This window comes from Sebastes fasciatus, chromosome 2 (assembly GCF_043250625.1).
Source record: "Sebastes fasciatus isolate fSebFas1 chromosome 2, fSebFas1.pri, whole genome shotgun sequence".
Classification (NCBI taxonomy): Eukaryota; Metazoa; Chordata; class Actinopteri; order Perciformes; family Sebastidae; genus Sebastes; species Sebastes fasciatus.
Window position 1 is genome coordinate 18,168,961 of NC_133796.1, and position 21,922 is coordinate 18,190,882.

The 21,922-nt window shown below is 40.2% G+C and overlaps 2 protein-coding genes across 3 annotated transcripts in view; one reads left to right on the top strand and one right to left on the bottom strand.

Annotated features, from left to right (window-relative positions):
- The window catches only part of ush2a (Usher syndrome 2A (autosomal recessive, mild)), a 230,542-nt gene extending 228,780 nt beyond the window's left edge, over positions 1 to 1,762 (top strand). Inside the window, exons 91-92 of the mRNA XM_074625260.1 lie at positions 693 to 893; positions 1,210 to 1,762. Coding sequence (XP_074481361.1) covers positions 693 to 893; positions 1,210 to 1,299 — 291 coding nt within the window. The 3' untranslated portion in view covers positions 1,300 to 1,762. The remainder of the gene's footprint in view (positions 1 to 692; positions 894 to 1,209) is intronic.
- Positions 1,763 to 5,670: 3,908 nt separating this feature from the next.
- Positions 5,671 to 21,877, bottom strand: kctd3 (potassium channel tetramerization domain containing 3). 2 transcript variants are annotated; one of them, XM_074612324.1, is made up of 19 exons: positions 21,497 to 21,877; positions 21,159 to 21,212; positions 18,597 to 18,642; positions 18,154 to 18,227; positions 17,999 to 18,057; positions 17,191 to 17,271; positions 16,859 to 17,017; positions 16,075 to 16,165; positions 14,854 to 15,044; positions 14,595 to 14,710; positions 14,228 to 14,315; positions 13,518 to 13,634; positions 13,158 to 13,328; positions 12,822 to 12,977; positions 12,286 to 12,382; positions 11,935 to 12,128; positions 11,593 to 11,731; positions 11,276 to 11,398; positions 5,671 to 10,020 (listed from the first exon to the last, which is right to left on the bottom strand). In XM_074612324.1, the coding sequence occupies exons 1-19, from the start codon at positions 21,565 to 21,567 to the stop codon at positions 9,432 to 9,434; spliced, it is 2,616 nt and encodes an 871-aa protein (XP_074468425.1). In that variant the 5' UTR covers positions 21,568 to 21,877; the 3' UTR covers positions 5,671 to 9,431. The 2 variants fall into 2 exon arrangements, with proteins under 2 accessions (XP_074468425.1, XP_074468435.1); XM_074612334.1 differs by having other exon boundaries at positions 21,392 to 21,529.
- Between the last annotated feature and the right edge of the window lie 45 nt (positions 21,878 to 21,922).

Consider the following 21,922-nt stretch of genomic DNA (forward strand, 5'->3'; position numbering starts at 1 on the left):
ACATTTCACTCAGCCCCCCTCCTGTATGATGATCCCCCTCCTGTATGATCCAAAGGGCTGATTCTTACTGAATGCTGTCCACAGTTGATTGTTGACATTATGGCAATGACAGCTAATATACATAAATAAGTGGTATACATTATTTACATCTCAAATACATATTTTCCTGTTGGGAGGCAACAGAATCGAGAATAAATTTACCTCCATGTTTCCTAGATTTAGTTGATGTATAACAATTATATCCAGAGCACACTCAGGCTGCATTTGAGCTTTGAAACAACATATTTATTGGATGAAAATGTTTAACTTCTTTTATTCCTTACTTGTTTTAAGTTGTAGAACCTCTTCTTGGGTAGAGATGCAGTCAAAGGAACATGTTTTTGTTTGTTTTATCACATGCACCACAGATAAGATTATGTATACCTTACACTACTACTTCAGAGTACAGTGCAGTTTTTCCTAGCTGCCATTGGTTTTCATTTATTTCAGTAACATGAAAAACATTTTTGCAGAGTCAGGTGAGTTATATTAGTAAGGCAGTGTAATCCATAACAGTGAACATCATATGTGTGTTTTTTTCTTAATCAAATTAAAAACTACAGCATGCATTGATTTGCAGTAATTTAAAGTATATATGATTTGTATTATGGTCTTTTAAATCAATATCTGACTAAAAGAAATCTATTTTTTAGGGTCTGACAGACACAAAGATAGTCGGGAGCAGCTCCCGGTTCAACCCCATGTCGGTCCTGCGTGTCCCCAGCCAGACAGACCTCAGTCAGGCCTACTCCCAGCATTCCCTGCACCGCAGCGTCAGTCAGCTGATTGACAGGAAGTCACTGATGATGGAGGAAGGAAGCTGGGACAACCCACTGGGACATGATTCTGGACTGGTGAGGACGGAAATATGTTTATGTTAAATTGGTATGTTAAAATGTCAAAGTGCAGCAATTACAGACTTTATTTTATAGTAACAGCCCTATCAGGAATACAAGGTGCATTTACTTTAAGGTCAAGAAGTCATTTGGGAGGGTCAAGGAAATAAATAATTTGTGGGGAATTGGCAGTTGAGTAAAGTGAAAGACCCTCTTCAACTCTTCTGTCAAAGATATTCTGTCCAAAGATACCAAAAGACATATACGTACTGTAACTGTTGTAGGCTTTTTAAATACTTAAGACCTAATTGTGACCTCATGTGTTCTCTTTCAGTATGTGGAGGAAGATCAGTTTGTGGACGCCATCAAGGCCTTAAGATCTGGGAAAAAGGAACAAACCATGTTCACCGACACTCATCTTTAAGATCCCGGCGTTTAATCAGGTGTCACAGTCGCAATACAGACCTAGTTTCAAACGAAGACTGTAAAACATACATATCTGGTATTCTGTGTTGATGGGGATCCTAAAAGTTATTTAGACAATTTACAATGCTTGAACGACCATTAATTACTTTTCAAGTCATTTTGATCATGTTGAAAATGCACTGGTACAGTGTTAATAATGTTTTAATGAAGTTCAGATCCAAAGACCTGAGAGGAAGAGGATAATAATGGTTGTTTTACTGCTGCATTCATTTCAGACTATATTAAAACTAGAGCTGCAACGATTAATCGATTAGTTATCAACTATTAAATGAATCGCCAACTATTTTGATAATTGATTAATCGGTTTGAGTAATTTTTAAGGGAAAAAAAGTCTAAATCCTCTGATTCCAGCTTCTTAAATGTGAATGTGTTTTGGTTTCTTTACTCCTCTATGACAGTAAACTGAAAAAAAGACATTTGAGGACGTCATCTTGGCGCTTTGGGAAATACTAATCCACATTTTTCACCATTTTCTGACATTTTATAGAACTAATCGATTGATCAAGAAAATAATCGACAGATTAATCCACAATGTAAATATTCGTTAGTTGCAGCCCAAATTAAAACCGGTGTTTTACCCCACTGACCCCCTGTAGGGACAGATGGTCTTAACTTGAGTAGGGGAGGGATCCAACATCCATGAATACAGTTCAGATATGGAGGCTGTCAGCTGTGACTGTGTAGGTTGTGAGTTATAAAGCTGCAGTTTGTTGGCTGCACAGCTTGAATGTAGCCATATCTGGATTGTATTTATACAATACGTTATATATCAAATCCTGCGCAGATTAAGAACCACATCGTATTTGACTGTTTAATGATTCGCTGTCTCCGCTTGCCAACTGTTAGTAGTTTAGTTATTGTAATAAATGCAGAAAGATCAGCTGTGGCAGGTTTGTTTCTCGCTATTCAGAATTAAACCAGTCTATAAGTAAATTAATGTCAAAGCTTTCACCTCTTCTGCTTCAACAAGTAAGTGTGCCTAGTGAGCTTACCCATTATCAGCAGCAGTCCTGCAGTCATAATAAGACTCATGGCCTTGGTGTTAGTTTTATTACAAAAAAAATGCCAACTGTTTTTATTAATGTGTTAAAATGTGGCTGGCAATCACAGATGTGCCGTCTGATTGTTGTGATTATGTGACGTAACTTGAAAGCCCAATCTGAGATTTTTACCATATCAGTTGTTGACGTACAGTTTACCGCAATTTAAAATTTAGAAGGAATTGGAAATCATGAAATCAAGCTAGTGAAGCTGAATGTCTGGGTTTGTTTTCATAGCTTAGCTGTCAGTGAAATCCAGACTCTGTGTTGTTTGTCTGTGGCCTCATTTTTATTATCAAGAATGCGATCAGCTTAAAAAACATCTCAGCTATGTCCTGTTTTGGTGTTATAGCAGGAATGAAACATAGTTTATGTTCAGATTCCACAGATTAGGCCTTTAATTTCCAGAAGATAAACATCATAGAAACAGTATTTATCAGAACAAGATGTTGAATATTTGTGTAACATTGATGGATTTTTGTGTACAAAATTTAAGCCTACTGTATTGTTATAAAACATTTTCTTTTTTACACTGGCAGTATTATTTATGGTTGTTGTAAAAAAAAAGTCTTATTTATAGATGAATCTTTGATCAATGTTTGCGTTTTTCTGAAAAATTATAAATAATGGTCAAGAAAATATTGTTTTCTACTTGTTTTCTTCACTTGAAAATGATTTGAAATATTAACACATCAAGATGTAAACAGTTTCCACTGGTTCTCAAACAGCTTTTAACATCACTGTGTCTCTGTTTTATATTCCTACACTGGCTGTAGACATTCATGTCTATTTGCTGTTGCTTATAAAGATCTCCAAGAATCACTCTATCTGGGGTGGGAATCACCAAAGGCCCCACGATGCAACATTATCATGATACGATCTTAGTGAGATTTTAAACATTTTGCGATATGCTGAGTATTGCTATAAGATATATTGCAATATACTGTATGTAACAAAAGCCTTCGTTGTATAGACACAGGTCTTTGCACATGAAGTACGTGATGGCTTGTGATATTGTCTTATCCATGTCCTTCTTCCCTTCCTTGTTAAAAAATCCAAAATAGGTCCAGACGTTTGATTTAAACGCAGACGACACATTTCTTATTTCTTTCTCTGATGTCTCCATCTTTGTTTTGACTAACTTCCTGCTAATCCCACTGATTTTACCCAGGACTGCACCAGAAAAAATCGTAGCACTATCTAGTGGACTGAAAAATAAATTGCTACCAAATTGTTTAATTTGTATTTGCAATATTAATAGTTTATATAATAAAAGTTTGATACTTGACATCAGTATATTGATACAATATTGCCACGCAAAACATCGCGATACTGTGCTTTATAGATTTTTCCCCCACCCCTAATATCTGTGAAACTTGAATGCAAAGTTTCATCACGAGGATGATTTGATCTTGTATATCCTAGCATAGTGTTGTATACAACATTTATTTTCCACTTTTTCTACAGTACAAATATTGAGGGCAGCATTCCTGTAAAAAAGCAAATTAAAACTGTGGTTTTGAAAGAAGAGCCAAAGACAGCTTGTCGCAGTTTAATATTGTTTTACTCCATGGTGAACAGAGATGTCAGTACTTAACAGCAGCAGCTCAAAATTAAAGACACACAAAACATACTAATTCCATGTTCAAGGCGTGAACTTCACAATATTGATGCATGAGGACATAAAAGTGTTACAAATATCCATTTAAACAAGTAAAGTGAAATAGTTTACTCATGCAGTTTAATGATTTGCGTGTGTGTGTGTACAGGAGTGAGGAACACACTCTGAGATATTTAGCTTAACAGACGACTGTTCCTCAGACTGGTCGTGGTGATCTATCTGAAGATGAAATGCTGTTCATTTCTGCTGAGTTAGTGAAACACAGACGTGCCATCAGCTGTGCAGAGACCTTAGTTACCACACACAGTCAACACAAACACACAGAGGGCCGGTATCTCCATCAAAACTATGCAGCAGTAATTTAGTTTTGCTCCCGCGTCCCTTAAGGGAACATCAAGGCGAGTTTGAAATTAACAAACTGGCAGTAACAAGTGTGCCCTCGCTCAAGGACACCAGTCTGACAAGGGCACTTCTAAAACATTCACAGCCACATTCACAGCTATTGTCACCCACGGAGGGAGGGTGAGGTTGTGAAAAGAGAGCTTGTGTGGAGTGATTGTAAGGGACAGTATGGCCCTGAGCTACACACACACACAGGGTTTTATTAAACTCATAAATCACGATGACGACAGACGGCGTCTCAGAGAGGAGACTGTCTGAACGGGAAGGTTAGTGAAATGAAAGCGCTGGGGAGACACACACACACACACAAACACACACACACTTCTGTGACGCTCAAACAAAACAAAAATTGTGCACTTTGGCAGGTTATCCACACAAACCATGTGCTAAAAACTCAGCTGTGACGGGCAGAATTTTAGTTTCAGCCTGCTCTATACTGCGTCTAGTTTTAAAGGTGAACATGCAAATTAAGTTTAAACTGCTTTAACTACTATAAATGTATTATTGTCATCCCACACACACTTGTGATTTCCATAAATTAAAGCATCTCAGATCCCAAATTAAATGTCTTCAGTTACTCTTGATGTGTTGTTAATGACATTTGTGAAGTTAATGGTGCTGGAACAATGTCATGCTGTTCTATACAATGTGTTAAAACATAACATGTAGAAGAAGAAAAAGGTAAACTGATGCTATACTGTCCATCTTTGTAATAATAACAGATTTAGAGCTGCAGCAGTTAATCGATTAATTGATGAGTTGTTAACTTTTAAATTAATCGGTTATTATTTTGATAATCGATTAAACTATATACGTAAAAGTATTTTTTTAAGAAAAAAAAGTCCAAATTATCTGATTCCAGCCTCTTATATGTGAATATTATCTTGTTTCTTAACTCCTCTATGACAGTAAACTGAATATCTTTAATTTGTGGGGGGGAAAAAAGATATTTGACAACGTCATCTTGGGCTTTGGGAAACATTGATCAACATTGATCACCATTTTCTGACATTTTAAAGACCAAATAACTCATCGATTAATAGAGAAAATATCTACAGATAAATCAACAATGAAAATAATCATTAGTTTCAGCCCTACAGATTTGAACGATCTTCTTCTTCTGCTGAATGTGTGCTCTGTTCTGTTCTTCAGACTAAATTTGTCAAAATGGACAAAATGACAGTACCACTTTATTCCATCGCTGTCAGTTTACCTCTTAATCTTCCGAGAAAATAAAGGAAACGTCCAGTTTTGAGAGGTTTTAGTGAACACAGTTCATTAAATTGCATGAACATTGAGGCTCTGACATGGTCAATGTTGTTGATCATGGGTCAGCACTGTAAAATATAATATTACAACATAATTTCAGCAGCATTTCTAACATACACAATGTAAGACAATGATGTACAGGGCAGTTTAAAACAAACAGATATGTATTCCTTTTAGCTCACTATAATCTGGCTGTAATATAATGTAAACATAGCCAGAGAGGAACTGACGGACAGACAGACACGTATGTGCTGAAATACACTTTAAACTTATATATATATATTTATATATAAAATAAACACAAGCAATTTACTCTAATATTAGTCTTAATAGTGCAAGTGCAAATGCAGTTAGGTCCAATAGCATGGTAATATCAATATAGGCATTATATGATTATCAACAATATGTAATGAACAACAGTGTTAAGTATCGACACGCCATAACACACATCAATGCATCCACATTAGGATTTTGTTTTGAATATGTATGTCTACTTTTCATACAGTTAATTAGTGTATAAAAATGTACATATTTGTACAGGCAGTGACCACGTGGTCATCTGTTAATGTTGCAATGATATGCGACTTCAAAGAGGTTATATAGCTGCTGGATTTGGCAAATTATAATTAACTTTTCAGGACATTCTTTCCAAATTTTTACAGTTGTCCCCACAATTATTACAAAAAAAGTACCGTAGATCAAGAGCTGGCCTGGTTTCTTCTCAAACAAACAGCTAGTGGAAATCTCAGAGGTGATAAAGCAGTAAAAAGAAGCAGGTTTAGCTCACAAAATAACTAATTAAGGTTGCTGCCATTTCACGTTTCAGCTGTCATTTTAAGCCTTCACAACTATATCATCATAACCAATATGGACTTTCCAGTTTTCATCTATGTCAGGATTATGTACAGTTTACAATAGATGATGATAATTTAATATGTACTGTGATGCCCATCGATTCAATTGACCCCTCAGTCAGGTCCGTTACGTGGCTCCACAGTCTTCACAAGCCTTTGGTCAGAATCCGTTTCGATGAAAACACACAAACAGGCTGATAACCGTCAAACAAGTTAAATAAGGCACTGCAACAGTCATCCAAAACAACAACAAGACACATTAAAATCTGTTTCAGCAGGAGTAAAGTGATGTAGTGTACCAGGTCCTTCTATTGAGTTGAGTGTAGTTATATTGTGATACTGTAAAAAAATAAAATATAAATAATAATTAGTGTGATCTTGCACAGGCACCACTGTGAAAATTTAGCGTTACCTTTTCTAGCTGTGTAAACAGTGAAAAAAAAAGTGTACCAAATTATTTCTCTCTGTTTAGATATCAAGGAAAAGGTCCTATACCGTATGTACCACAAAACATGAATTGTTGTATATTTGATTTGCCGTCACTGCTAGTCTGAATGTGATTTTTTTGATGGATCATTCTCCCCCCCCAAAAAAAGCTTTCCTCAAACTGTAAGCGTCCAGCTCTGTGCTACTAATTTGTTTTCAAATTCACACTTACAAAATGTTTTATGAAAATTCCTCAAATTGCTGCGTTGGATGACGTGGCAGACGTTTTGGCCTGCCACAGCAGGAAAAGCAAAGGTGTAATTGATAAAAACGATATGTCATGTCTCACTGGGACACTTCATGGAAACGAACCATCACTAATTTAAATTGTTTCACCTGAGCTTTTCCTGCTATGAGGAGTCAAAATGTCTGCAGTGAAAGGTCAATACACTGCATGTCACATGTTGCACACAACAGTTTCCGGTTTTCTTTTAGCTGCGTTGAGGAGCAGGGAGGCTGATATGCTACTGTTGGTATACGTTAATAATGCAATTGGTGTGGAACTTGTAAAATAAAATTTCAGGTGGCCAGCAGTAGTGAAAAACAGGCACCTGCTCACATGAGGATTCAATGTTGCTGCAGGCAAACAACAGTGTTTAACACATCATCACTATTTAGCAATCCTGAAGCCTACATGTGGAAATCAGAGTGTTAGTTTAGCTCTTCGGCATCTTAACTCCACTGTTGCATAGTTGAGTCGTTGAGCCGTCAAACAACAAACCCAGGAAGGTTTTACTGCGTGATGGAGCCGTGAAATGACTTAACTGCTTGTTGACTGTTGTCTTTTTGTGTCCATTGTGTGTCTGGCTGCAGCAAAGTGGATACACATTAGGGTTCAAGTAGCTGCCAAGGTTCAGGCTAGGGAAACATTTTTAAGGTACGTTTAAGTAAAAATTCACTGAAGGACAGATTGCACATATTGTCACAGACACCCAACATCATCCTTAGTTTTAGAAAGGGGCCTTATCCTTTTGACAAATTTGAAATGCTGAAACAGTTAGTCAATTAAAGGAACAGTGTGTAACATTTCTATTGGCAGAAATGGAATATAATATTAAGTATGTTTTCTTTAGTGTATAATCACCTGAAAATAAGAATCATTGAGTTTTCCTAGTTCCTTTTTTACCTTAGAATGATCTGTTTATATCTACAGACTGTGAACGTCCTCTCTTCATGGAGCCAGCTGCCATATTGCACCGCTATGTTTCATTAGTAGCCCCTAACAGACAAACCAAACACTGGCTCTAGAGAGGGCCATTTGCGTTTTGCATCAGCCACCGTACCTACACACTGGCCCTTTAATTGTTTGGTCAATCACCAAAAATGTAATTGACAAAAATAGCAAACATCTGCTGGTTTCAGAGTCTCAAATGTACGGATTTTCATCTTGTTTTCCTATTTTTTATATAATTGTAATTTGATCATTTTTGTGATGCGTTATTTAAAAAGTTTCTGATAGTGAAAGTAATTGTTAGTTGTTAGTTTTCTCTTCGAAATCAGGTGTTTTTTGCATAAGCTTGAATGATATGTGTCAGGTTCTGAACTAAGTCATTTGCACCAGAGTATAAGTCAATAAAAACACTTTAAATATCTGATAAAAGTACAAACTGTGCCTTTGTTAATTCCATTTTGCTTCCATTATCTGTTTAAGGGTCTCTCAAGATAAAGCGCTCCTTAGACGGTGTTTGAAACCCTCATTCTATTACTAGCACTGTGCTTGTTCTTTTCCATTTCATTCGCCTGAACCTTGATGATTGAATGATTCAATCTACACATCAGTGGCCTAACACTTGCTTGTGCTTCAACCAAACAGGCAGCAACAATACGCCCTTGACAACACCTGGCCAGACAGACTATTGCATGTTCCTGTAGTTACTGTATGTTTGTTAAGATGTAGAGTGAACGACATCGACACAACGACAACAACATTGGGAGAGAAACTGATTTCCGCACTTCTCCAGGACTAACTTAGCTGGAAAATTGCAATCAGATTTGTGCCAGAAAGTGCAAACAGAGATAGGAGGAGCTCCAGTTGTACCCAGCAGATTTTTACAAGTGTGATAAAACTTGAAATCCCTTAACAGATCCAAAATGAAATGCACTCCTGCCCTGGTTGAGATGGCATGCTGTTTGGATGTAACTGCTTCGTCGTGTCAGATAGATTCCGGTGACTTAAATTAAGAAAAGGTGTATGGTTTAAATAAAAGTCTTTCAGCGAGTAAAGGAGACTCGTCCTGAGATACAGACTCATTAAAGCATGGTAGTGTCTGATGTGGAGGTCCTTCATCCAGTTACATCATGAACGACACCTCAGAAAGCCACGTTCCTCCTCAGCTGCGATACCCAGAACTCATCTCCCACATGTTCCTCTGATTTGGATCAAAAGAAAAGGGTGGTGTCACAGGCTGCTGTCCTGATTGGACGGCTCAGGGGCCAGCTTCCTGTGTCGCGGTGAGGTGGAGGAAGACAGTTTGGTCGGGGAGGGGGAGGCATTGGAAGATGAGTCGCTGCCACCACCATCAGACCCAGACGGGAGGGAGGATAGGAGGGGGACTGGCGGAGCCCTCTTTCTCCCCAGAAAGCCTCCGTCAAGTACTCCCCTCTTCCTCACACCTCCCTCCACCTTCGCCCCCTCTCCTCCTGATCCTGATCCTGATCCTGATCCCTCTCCCTCCTCTGTTTGTGGGTGCACCTTCCGCCTAACGTCGCCTCCGGGAATTGGGCTGTCAGGAGGTTGCCGTGGCGACTCTTGACCGCCTTCTGTCTTCGCCCCGGAGACACCAGCGGTCGTCATACCTCCGATGATTGTGTTAGAGCTCGAACCGGCTGTTCGGCAGGCCCAGAACTCCATAGCTGTGGCTCTCCTCTCGCTGTCCTCAGGCCCAAAGTCACAGAGCGAACGGCGGACGTCGAGGCTTGGGCCCTGTGTGGACGTCTGACCGGTGCTGTCCAGTAAACCTCGACTCAGGCTGAAGTTCTGGAAGTCTCTGTGGAAAGACAGAGGGATGGAGTCAGTTACAGGTGGATAGATGAATAAACAAAACACAGACAAGGACAACTCAGCATTTTCCAAGCATACATGCCATCAGTTTAATCAGATTATTATCAGACTGGCATGCAGGGAGGCTGCATTTCAAAACTAGGTCCTCACTCTTGGTTCTGGAAAGATACAGCGATGCATGTTTTCAATCTCTCCCTGCTCCGTCCACACCTCATTAGCTCTTCATTGACTAAACACACTAGAGACCACTAATCAGGTGTGAGTAGAGATCAGAAAGATGAAAAAAGTGTTAGTGCTCTTCAGGACAAGGAGCACCACTGTAATGGTCAAGTCATCCAAATTACAAAAATGATCCTCGCTTACCTCTCATGGTTTTGAGATATTTGTCTGATATATTTGTCTGATATATTTGTCTATATATTTCTTTTTTCCCCGTCTACCCCACTAAGTGACAGCGGTGCATGCAGATGCAGCAGCCAGTAGCTCCCATGAACTTTGCTACATTTTTGTTTTAATTCGTTGTCTTTACTTTTGTTACTGGAGAACGCCTATGACAGAGATACACTCATCAACATCGGCGAAGGAAGCGCCGAGAAGTGCAGCGGACCTTGAGCCGATCACTGCCCACGACATCTTCTGACTATCCAACCACCCGTCCGCCCTGGGAAGAGTGCCGGGAAAAGAGCTAGGCTGGCCCAGCTTGGACCTAGGGCTGTTCCACTACCCAGCCTGCTCCTGGCTGATATCCGGTCGCAGGAAAGTGGAATGATTGAAATAGGACTCAGCAATGGGAGATCGGAAACTGTTGAGACCTGGCTCCATCGTGGCATCCAAGATCACAGAGTGCAGGACTCCGGTTGGGGAACGAGGGGAGGCGGACTATATGTTTGCATCAGTGATGCTTGATGCGCAAACGTGCTGCGGTTTACATTCTTCCTGATGTAAATTAAAAAAAATGCAATACTGGGTTCTTTTGTTTTTCTTGTGTAGCATAAAGGGATGACAACTGTATTTCCTTGTACAACCATGTGTTGTACAATGATAATAAAATAAAACTTGAACCTTGAACCTATTGAAAAGTGTTGAAATCTCAAAACCTGCACTAATAAAACCAAATTGATCTGCATTGACACTAGTGATCAGTGAGGAAATGTGTGTTGTTGTTTTTTTTATGGGTGAAACAGCGACCCTCTATGTATCTGCGCAGTGAGACAGATAGATTATTAGAGAGATTATTTCACCTGTAGCTGTGGAAGGACTCGGTTCGTCGAGCGCGGGCCAGCAGGGGGCTCTCTCTGTAGGGCCGCACTGCTCCGTAAGTAGCCTGGCTCTCAGGAATGGGCTCCTGGGCCTGTAACTGCAGACTGACAGAAGAGAAAAGAGGGAGACAGGTAAGAGATTTCACAACACTTCATACTGTACATATTGGCTGACAACCGTAGTGCAGGGGGTGTTATTAACTGTGATTGATTGGTTCCTTATTTTATAAGCCTGTCCATGTATATACCTGTTTATCTGTAATGTGTGTGTGTGTGCGTACGTGAACTTTCTCTCTAACCTTGAGCAGGACTCTCTGAGGCGTGTGTGGTGCAGCACGGAGGGGGCGGGGCTAATATTTGGTGTAGCACAGCGGGAGGTGCTCAGGTCGCACTGGTCCAACAGCTGCAGCAGCTCCTCCTCTGAAGGCCCACCCACTTCTGTCAGACACAAAACACACACACACAAAACACAGCATTTTATCGAAAGAAAGTAATAAATACATTTAATCCTAGAGATAGTAGTCTGGTTTTAGTGTTCTTCGTCTTTTTCCAAATTGAACACACACAATGTCTCCTTCCACAGGTCTGTCTCTCTCTCTCTCAGCCTCCCTTTCTCCTTCTATCTGTCTCTATCTCCTCACCCTCAGTCTTCCTCTCCTCTCCTTTGTTAGCGTTGTCCATCGCAGTGGTCAGGTCCCACATTTGGATGCTGCCGTTGCCGTGACCGGTGAACAGATAGCGCCGAGGTCGCGACCCCATCCGGCTCGAACCCTCACACTCCCGCACCATGAAGCAAGAGATGGTGGTCACATCCACTGACTGCACCTCACAGATCCTGACAAACACACGCATACGTTAACATGTACAGTAGCAAAGGTCAGAAAGAAGTACTAAAAACGTACAGATAAGTTGAATAACAATGGGAAAGAAAGAAACTTTAAAAGTCAGAGGAGCAAAGGTGAAAGAGAAAAGACAGACGGAGAACATTTTACCTCTTTCCAGTAGATGAGAGCCTCACAAACAGTTTGTTGGTGATGGGGATCACCTTCTGTATGAAAACCTGCTGATCGTCTCTCTCTCCAAATGGACCTGAGAGCAGAAGACACAATCACTCTCTGCCTTTACGCCACCCTGCCATCTTACATCTGGATTCAGCAAGTCCACCACAAAATACTGTTGATTTGTCTTGTTAAGTAAGTGATGGGTCCACGTTTGTGTCTCTTTATGGCAATTCACCAGCTCTTTGATGAATTTACAATTATAAAACTGGTAGCAGTTTAATTCATGTTCCCAGTATTTAGTGTGTCTCACAGCTGGTAGCACACATATTCAAATCTGCACATAGTGTACGTGCTATCTACTAAATTTGAATGCGGAGATAAGATCCACCCATTACTACTAATGCCAATCCCAAACCTGCACCTCGTCTCTCTCTTCCATCTTATAAATGCATCTATCTTTCCCTCCCAGTAATCAATCTTGCCTTCTACTATTTCCTTCTGATCTTTTCTTCTGAACTCTCTCTCACCAATATCATTCCCAGAGCCGTAGCTCCCGTGGCTCTCCGTTTCCTCCAGGGACAGTATTTTGAAGGACGCCAGAGGGGTGGAGCCTGGCTGGGTGGAGATCATCCCTCTGAACCGGGTCACCGTCCACGTCCGAACGTGGTTGTTGTCCGCACACACTGACAGAAGAACAACACAAGATTTCAATCACAGGTAATACACCCAGGTGCGTAACAGAGAACACGATGAACAAGAGATGATTGATGTTGTCTTGTATATTCCTCCATTACCCACTCCAGTTCCCTCTATCAACAGAGAAACTGCTCATCTAACCCTCCTATCTGTTACGACTTCCTCACCTGATACCAGATGTTTCTCAGACAGCATGATCTTTGTCACCGGGCTCCTGTGCACAGTGAATGTCTGAAAGAGCTGGGGGCCCGATCCCACCGTCTCCGGGTGTTGCACGATCACTCTCACTGCACCGCTGCTCGTCCCGTAGGCTATCTCTATCCAGTTCCCGCTCACACCTACAGTAAGAGAGCAGAGAGAGGGAGATGGGAAGACAGAAAGACACAACACATTTTAATAACTGATTTATATTACACCAAAGCTGAAACAATGTGAAAATGAAAAAAACTGACAACTATATGCAGGGATAACATATTTTAAGTTTACTTTCTTCTTTGTTTTTAGAAGATAATAACTGGTGTACTGACTGGTTTTAGGTGTGAGGTAGACAGACAGTGCAGTGATGGCATCATTTGAAGGGTCGTGATAAAGCTCTGTCACTAGAAGATCATTGTCCTTCATCCTCAGTGGAAACTTTTGCATGTCTGAAAAGAGGAAGACAAAATGTTAACGTGTTGAGGTTTGACGGCAGTTTATGAAATCTAGATCCGGTAACCAATCCCTGCATTGACTCAGAATCCTTTAGATCAAAATTAGTTGGTGAAAAAACTCACCATGGTGCTTCATAGAAGCATTTTATGAAGTCAAAGTCACATCACTAACTTCACAAAGACCCCCTTCACACCTGGCATTAAATGCCTTTTGGGTGACCGGATTTCAATGGGATAGTGCTTGACCACATGAAAATACAGGTGTAAATGCACCTAAAATGCACTGATGATGGATTGTGATGGTGAGGTGGTCAGGGACGCATTGTGACCACATCGAACACAAGTGTAAATGCAATTGTGTTTTTAATCCACATACAAGAACTAATGGTCTCGAGTACCATTTTTTGGGCTGCGGAGCTTCAGTTTCAGGTTAAATCATATCTAGATACAATCTGGATACGAGATGCATTTTAATGTCAGCTGTAAAGGGGGTCAAACATCCAATAAACTGAGTGGCAGATAGAAGGAAACCCTGTGTGTGCACACATATTTTGTGTGTGTGTGTGTGTGTATAAGCATGCATGTACCTATGTAGTAGATGGATCCATTGTTGCAGCCCAGTAGGAGGAAGGATCCTGCTGTGTCACAACTGGTAATAGGAACCACATCTTGAACCTTGAACATATACACACAACAAGGTGAACTCACGATCAGTGCAGTTTGATTCTGTGAAGTCACTGTCGCTCAATAGAAAGCACACATACTGTACATTCAATGAATGGTTGAATACTCATTAAGGCCATTCACTCACTTAGTAAAACACAAACGAGGAGGAGAATCACTCAGCACTCTTGACTATCTCTCTACATCTCACCCATACACACACACACACACACACACACACACACACACACACACACACACACACACACACACACACACACACCCTCCTACCTGCCAGTGCTGTGTGACGGCATTCCACACCCCGACCTTCCCTGTATGGCTTGTAGCCACCAGCTGGTTCCCGATGAAGAAGAGATCGTCCACAGGTACACCGAGACTGAACACACCTGGTGTGGTAGGGAGGGACAGGAGTTGAAAGTGGATGGAGCGTGAAGACTGAGTCACAGAGATGGCAGGAGGTCAAAGGGGGTCACAAATCAGCAAGGTGGTCCACACACAAGACACAAACATGCAGTAACTCTTTGTTTACCTATCTCGTTTCCACTGCCTCCATCTTGGATGCTCCAGAGGATGATGTTGCTTTCAGAGGCGGCGGCCACCATCTTATCCTTGTCTCCATGCGGGCCACCCACCACCTTGGCGTTAAGCGCGACGCGTTCAAGAGTCCAGTCAAGGTAGGGGGAGGAAAACACCTGCTGCCATCCAGAAGATTCTTTTATCCTGTAGTCAGATCACACAGACAAACATTTAGCTCTGCTTTTATGCTTACCCAAAGGATTAGCCATAATACAGTGTTTTATACTTTTATACAAAGAACCCCCTCATAATCACAACACAGATAATGTGTAAGACATTATAACAAAATATAAATATAATGCTTACTACCATTTGTACTCTTAGATGCCTTTGGAACTGAATCATGTTAAGATAAAATAAGATTAGTAATAATTATTATTAACAATAATTAGATAATCCTTTATTAGTCCACTTATTAATACCACTTATATACCTTTAAACAGAGGATCATTTTATTCAAATTGCATTTGGACTCAACTTGACCGCATTTATAGTCTACATTTCAAATAATTGATCTTAAAAGCTTTCATAAAATTAATTAATTAATTTAAACGTATCAGTCTGAAGCTGACTTTCAGTAAGTGATTCAACTTAAGAGATAATGAACGTATTGCTGTTGTGTCACAATCATAGTTTCTATTGGCCCCATGCTAACGTAGGTGGGAGTATATGGACACAATATGCTTGTTTTATTGGCGCAAATGGTCCCTATCTGTAGATATGCACTTTTTAATGATACGGCACAATTTTGTAATTTAGAGCAAATTATTTCGCAGACCTCCTGACAGAGTGACCCCACTATGAGAATCACTGCTTTAAATGACAAGGGCAGTTATGAACTAATAGATCTGTTTTGAAAAAAGTCAGCTTTCATTACCACCTTTATTACATGCTTAAACAATAAGCATAAGCAGCTTGTAAAACAACCGAAATAAACCAAATGGCATTTTGTTCTCAACTTGTCTGCTTGTTTTAATAAAGATAAATAGTTCACTAATTTGACCGAACATGTATAGAGACAATGATGACAGCTGGCACAGACATTTAGTGAGAAATGTGAGACACAACAGATAATGACTCCTTCTTCCCATCATAAATAATTTAATGTCTCCCCCCTCATGAAGTATAGAGTGGATGGGAAATGTTTCAACCAACCGTGCTGTCGCAGAATTACCTGTAGCAGATGACAAAGTGTGCGTACGCTGCTACAATCCAGTTGTGGTGTCCCGCTATAATCAGCACCTTCCTGGGGTCAACCACAGGACCTGCACACACACACAAAATACAAATAAACACACTAGTTTCATAGCTTGTTAATCAAACTACATGTCCATTTTGTTTTCACTTCCTTATTCATTATCGGAACTGCTGAATAAAATGGTAACGTGGGCGGCAATTCAAAGGTCGAGAACCAGGCAGGGATCAGTGACGTTTACTTCAAATTATTGCATGATATAAAACAGCCATCCCTAATCCTTCTGCATCAGTCCAGAGCACAGTTACACTCTTTGTTTACTGAAGCTAACTATATTCTCTGATGTCATCCTCAAAAGAGAGTAGGCCGATGGGAAACTAGGCTGCGCACTAAAAGGATGTGTCAGGTCACATTAGCTCCAGCATTAATGCACACTCACAGAAACACACGCACATGTGGAGGAGCATAAACTGTACGTATAGTACACTCTCTTATTGGCACACACATACAGATGTGACACACATGTAGAAACAGACATAAACAGTATGAATGCTAGAGCACATGCAGTATGCACACAGTCTGTGAGTGGCAGGCAGAAGGCAGACAGTGTCAAAATAAGAGTCATTGCTGCTTGCTTTTTTATGCTAAGATGCTGAGATGGATTTCTAGCACAGCTGTAAGCGTATATACAATCTACAGATTATCACCATTATTTATCTTTTACATTCAGACACGCTTCATAAGGCTGGCCCAGGTTACTCACCCAGTTTGTGGTTGTCGTCTGTTCCAGGTGAGCCAGAGAGGGACGGGTGAGGAGGGGGACCAACCCGGGTGAAGCCCTCGGCTCCGCTTGGACCCGGCCGCTCGTCAGAGGAGGGACCAGAGACTGCGGAGGCAGGAATTGGCTTACGGGCAGGGATGGCTGTCAAGGAAACATACACCGACATTTATAAATATGGAGAAATGTGCGCAGATTTGTATTTTTTATAGTATTCTGTGACTTAAAAACAGATTGTTGACTTCCTTTTTTGGAACATATGTTGAATATTCTGTTCACAGTTATTTGGTTTACTCTATATTCAGCTGCTTTTGTACCTGGGGGCGGCAGGTAACCATGGAAGAGAACGCTACCACACGATGAGCGGTCCAGTTCCTCACACAGCAGCAGGCGCCGTACTGCACACACAGGTACAAACACACACACACAAAACTGCAATGAGCCCAGGGTGACCAGAGTAACATGATAGATATTTTTCAAGATGAAGTGACTACTCATTTAATTACAGTAAAACAGAAACAAAAAATAACAATTAGAAGAATGTAGTGGATGATTGTATTTACTGATGCAAGTACATAGTATGTTAGAATACTCTATTTCTTAATTCTATATTTACTCTATTCATTTTGACAAAGTTATTGTTAAGTTATATAGTTCATGACTGATTAGATCCTGTCTTTGAGTTGAAGCAATCCACTGTTCTTTAAATTCTATGTAATTTCTCTTTGCATTGTATCATGCTGTGTGTATTGCTGTGCATGTTATGATTGTAAGCAGGTGATCAGCTTTCACAAAGGCAACCTTCCCATTGAAATACAGACAATGCAGGGAAGTTACAAACAGTGAAACAGGAAGTAAAACATTAGAGATTATGGAACTAACAGTAATGAGGTTTTGACGTTGGTCAAGTTGTTACAGGACAACATTTCCCTTTAATGACAGTTCACTTGTACTATAGCTGTTCAAACTGTACCCAGAAAGCCCACGCACTCAGCTGGTATGCGGTACCTGGTGATGTTATAAACACGTAGTGACTGCTCTTGTGACAAAAATGTATTGGCTACAGGACAAACTTGATAACAGGCAGGTGCATTATTCCTCCAAAAACTCTGTAAAGCTACACACCTAAAGGAGTTATCCCGTAAAACTCTGCTTCATGTCGCAGGACGCTGATGTTGACACCCCTACAGAGAAAAACAAAAAAGCAGTATTCAGTAAGACTCTGGTTACAACTCAACCTAATGTCTTCCTATTGTCTGAATGGTGTCAGGACTCCTTACCGCAGGTCCAATTCTTTGGTTCGGAGGAAATTCAAAATTGGTGCGAAAGCTGTGGGGTCTCTGTCAATAAATATCTGGAAGAGGAGGAACATATATCATTAAAGTTATTACATTATTATAAAGTAATTGTTTGCAAGCACAATGGGCTGTTTCACTACTTTCTGATATTGAAAGGCATTGAAGAATACTTGAGACATAAGAAAGTGGGTGGAATTTAATGATGAAACATTTGTCTAAAATGGTCTCAAATGGTATAGAGTCATATCTTATTTCTTCTTGAGCATACACATATAATCTTAGGACCATGCATTATATTTCAGTAAACTGCAGCCCAACAGAAAACATGTCATGTCCTATCTGCTGTAAGCTTTTAGCGGATTTTCAGATGTGGCCTGCAGATGCTGTCCTAGTTTTCAATAAGAAGCAACAAAGGCTATACTCACGGCTCCGGTTTCATCCCGAAGAGTGGATATCCTTCCACTCAGCAAACTGGAAAACACACAAACACACGCACAGTGCTCCAGTTAACCCAAGGACTTCTCCCTTTCCACTTACATGCAGTGTTTCCACTACCTGAAGTAAACATTCTGCACAGTGACTCTGACCTGTTGACCCTGAACATAGAGATTAGTGCAGCTGCATCAGCATGTGCTGTAAGTGTGTATGAAGAATGACTTTATATTGACTGCACACTGCAGAGAGACTGACAGGCAGGCAGACAGACAGGTGCGCTGGCAGGCAGACCGACAGGCATTTAGCACTACTTGGTCAGCTGTTGTCAAACCGCGAGCTCAGTCCAGTGTTTGAGTTTGTTCCAACTGTGGTATTTGCCCAACCCCAGTCAGCTGTCTAACTGTAACAGTGGGTTCCCATCACACCTAAATAACTCACTAGATTCATGTGAAAACACACATGTATAACGAAACATAGTACATGTATTGGAATGACAGTTTCAAAAAAAAAAACACGAGACTTTTGCCTCACTAAAATAAACAAAAGTCATAACATTTATAAAAGTAACGCAGCCAATCATAGCAGACTGTAATCCCCTGATATTTTCCATCACCAGAATGGTAGAAGTATGAAGCAAGACAGAGACAAGATAATGGAACACTACAACATTAATTATGTAATACAAATTTTGTTTCACCGGGTTGCAACTAGGGATGCACCGATCTGACTTTTTCAGTCTGGATACCAATAGTGATACCAGTGTTTAATTAATAAGCTGTATGCCTCACTGTGTTGAAGTGACTGGGATCATTCTTTTATGTTTAAGGCAACATCAGGCTTTCCTTAAATATTGCTTTCCTAACAAATAAATACATAGATATACATTCACTGAATTGTTATTATTATTAGGATAATACATTGTACATCAGCAACTTCAAAATCTTCAAAATTAACAGGAATTACATTTGAAATGTAAACCTTTTTAATGGCGCAACAAATTGGTAAAAACGTATAAAATGTGTATAGTATATATAGAATTGAAATGAATATATCGGCTCCATTGTCACCGATACCCGATCCAGCTATTTGAGTCAATATCGGCCCAATATTCGATCCAGTATCGATGCATTCCTAGTTGCAACAGCACCTGTTTTTTTTGCCTGTTTCTGGTAGATCCTACATGCTGTACTAATAGTACTAGTAGGGGGTGTCTAGACATGTTAAATGTACTCCATTTGAGCCCCATGTTAGTCAGGTTATTAAATATGTACAGTATGTGTTAAAGCACTTACACATTCACTTCCATTTTTTGCCATACACAGCCAAATGCTCCTCATAATGTATACTCTAATAGAGAGAGGAGGATGATGGCTAAGCTGTCATCCATGATGGAGAATGACTCCCACCCCATGCAGGACACCATCTCAGCACTGGAGAGCTCCTTCAGTGACAGGCTGCTCCACCCAAAGTTTGTGAAGGAGCGCTATCGAAGGTCCCTCCTTCCTGCAGCTGTCAGACTCCACAACCAGCACTGCTCCCAGTAGAACACATACACACCAAAAACTGACAATAACCTGATATTTTCAGGTGGAATTTCATTCATTCTCACTGTGCAATATCATTTTCCACTTGTGCAATTTTGTTAATAGTCTGTTTATTGTCAATACTGTATATACTGCTCCTATTTTTATACTTCCTTCTATTTAAATAGTTCATATTTTGTTACACTTTGTTTAGCTCTTTTTTTACTGTGTTAGCTGATGCATCTTGTTTTTTGCACTATCCCCACTGCGGGACTAATAAAGGAATATCTTGATATTTTAAGACTGCGCTTAATACTTAAATTGATTCTTCAAATATTGCACAAACCAAGTCCATTTCTATTTCATGCATCATCTTTTTTTTTTTAAGAGAGTCCAAATGCTGAGATTAAAGGTCCCATATTGTAAAAAGTGAGATTTTCATGTCTTTTATATTATAAAACAGGTTTAAGTGCTTTATAAATGCTGTTAATCTATCAAAACGCTCAATATACGGAGAAACACACACAGCCCGTATTCAGAAATTGTGCGTTTGAAACAAGCCGTTAGGATTTCTGTCCATTTGTGATGTCACAAAAATACAATATTTAGACCACTACACAGTTTTAAACGTAAACATTATAAATGTGTCCCAGTTTATTTCCTGTTGCAATGTATGTAAATAAAATCAGCTGACAGGAAGTAAACATGGACCCAAACTGTTGCCTAGCAACGCAATTCCGTTGAAATGCACTAAAACGGAGCGTTTCAGACAGAGGGTGAATACAGGCATATTCAAACACAGCATGAGGAAAATAAAGTTTTTTTTAAACATTAAAGTATGTAAACATGTTCTAGTAGAAATCCAAACTACAAGTAAGAACCTGAAAATGAGCATGATATGGGACCTTTAATACTGCACTTAATACTTCAATTGATTCTTCAAATATTGCAGTCCATTTCTATTTCATGCATCATTTTTTTTTTTTTTTTAAGAGAGTCCAAATGCTGACATTAACATTTAATACCCACCTTGAGAAGAAGGAGTCTGGGATCCACATCAGAGTCTGTCTGGAGGTGCTGAACCTAAAGTATAAAGACACAATAGCACATCTATTACAAAACACTGTGTGGGTCAGTGCAGCACAGTGTGTTCATCAATGTCATCAAGAAACCCCAAGGTGTGTGTGAGAGAGAGAGAAAGAGGGAGAGAGTGAGTGAGAAAGTGAATAAGAAGAAGAGTAGTTAATGATAAAGTACACAACCTTGTTATCTACTTCAGCTACATCCATGGCTGCTTGGCCATGCAGATATCATCAATGATGACCATCAGCATCATCTGTCGGGCTTGTCCTGTTCACGGAGCTTACCTTGTCCCACCGACGTTTAACTGGATGATCTCTCCCATCCCAGGCGGTTCGTCGTTACCATTCGTAGCCATGATGACCGAGGCTGTTGTACGAGAGCTAGGTTGCTATCGCTCCTCTCTCCTCAGCTGTTGTCCTGACTACCTCCTCAGCCTCTCAACGTCTCCTTCGTCCATTAAACAGTCCTTATAAACGCACAGTGTCGGTGTCGTTAAGCCTCCGCATAGTGTTGCGAAGAAGAGAGAAACAGGGGCCTTCTTCTTTTTTTACTATCCAAAAGGCAGCTGCTCACACAAGAATCCCTTTATTTTCGTCCAGCGAGCTTGTTTGCATCACTGTGCCCTGCTGCATGTACAATCGTGGATAACAATCTTCCTGCGCAGAATATTAGCAACGTGAAACAGCTGTACAAACCGTGTACAAGCGAGG

Bases quoted from the DNA above. Each gene is read 5' to 3' on its own strand.
- kctd3 (XM_074612324.1), bottom strand. From the start codon at position 21,567: ATGGCTACGAATGGTAACGACGAACCGCCTGGGATGGGAGAGATCATC. The intron at 18,228-18,596 runs GTGAGTATAGCC...CTCCTCTTCCAG, and splicing joins TTCGGGATGAAACCGGAGCC to ATATTTATTGACAGAGACCC. The intron at 17,272-17,998 runs GTGTGTAGCTTT...CTGTGTGTGCAG, and splicing joins TTACGGGATAACTCCTTTAG to TACGGCGCCTGCTGCTGTGT.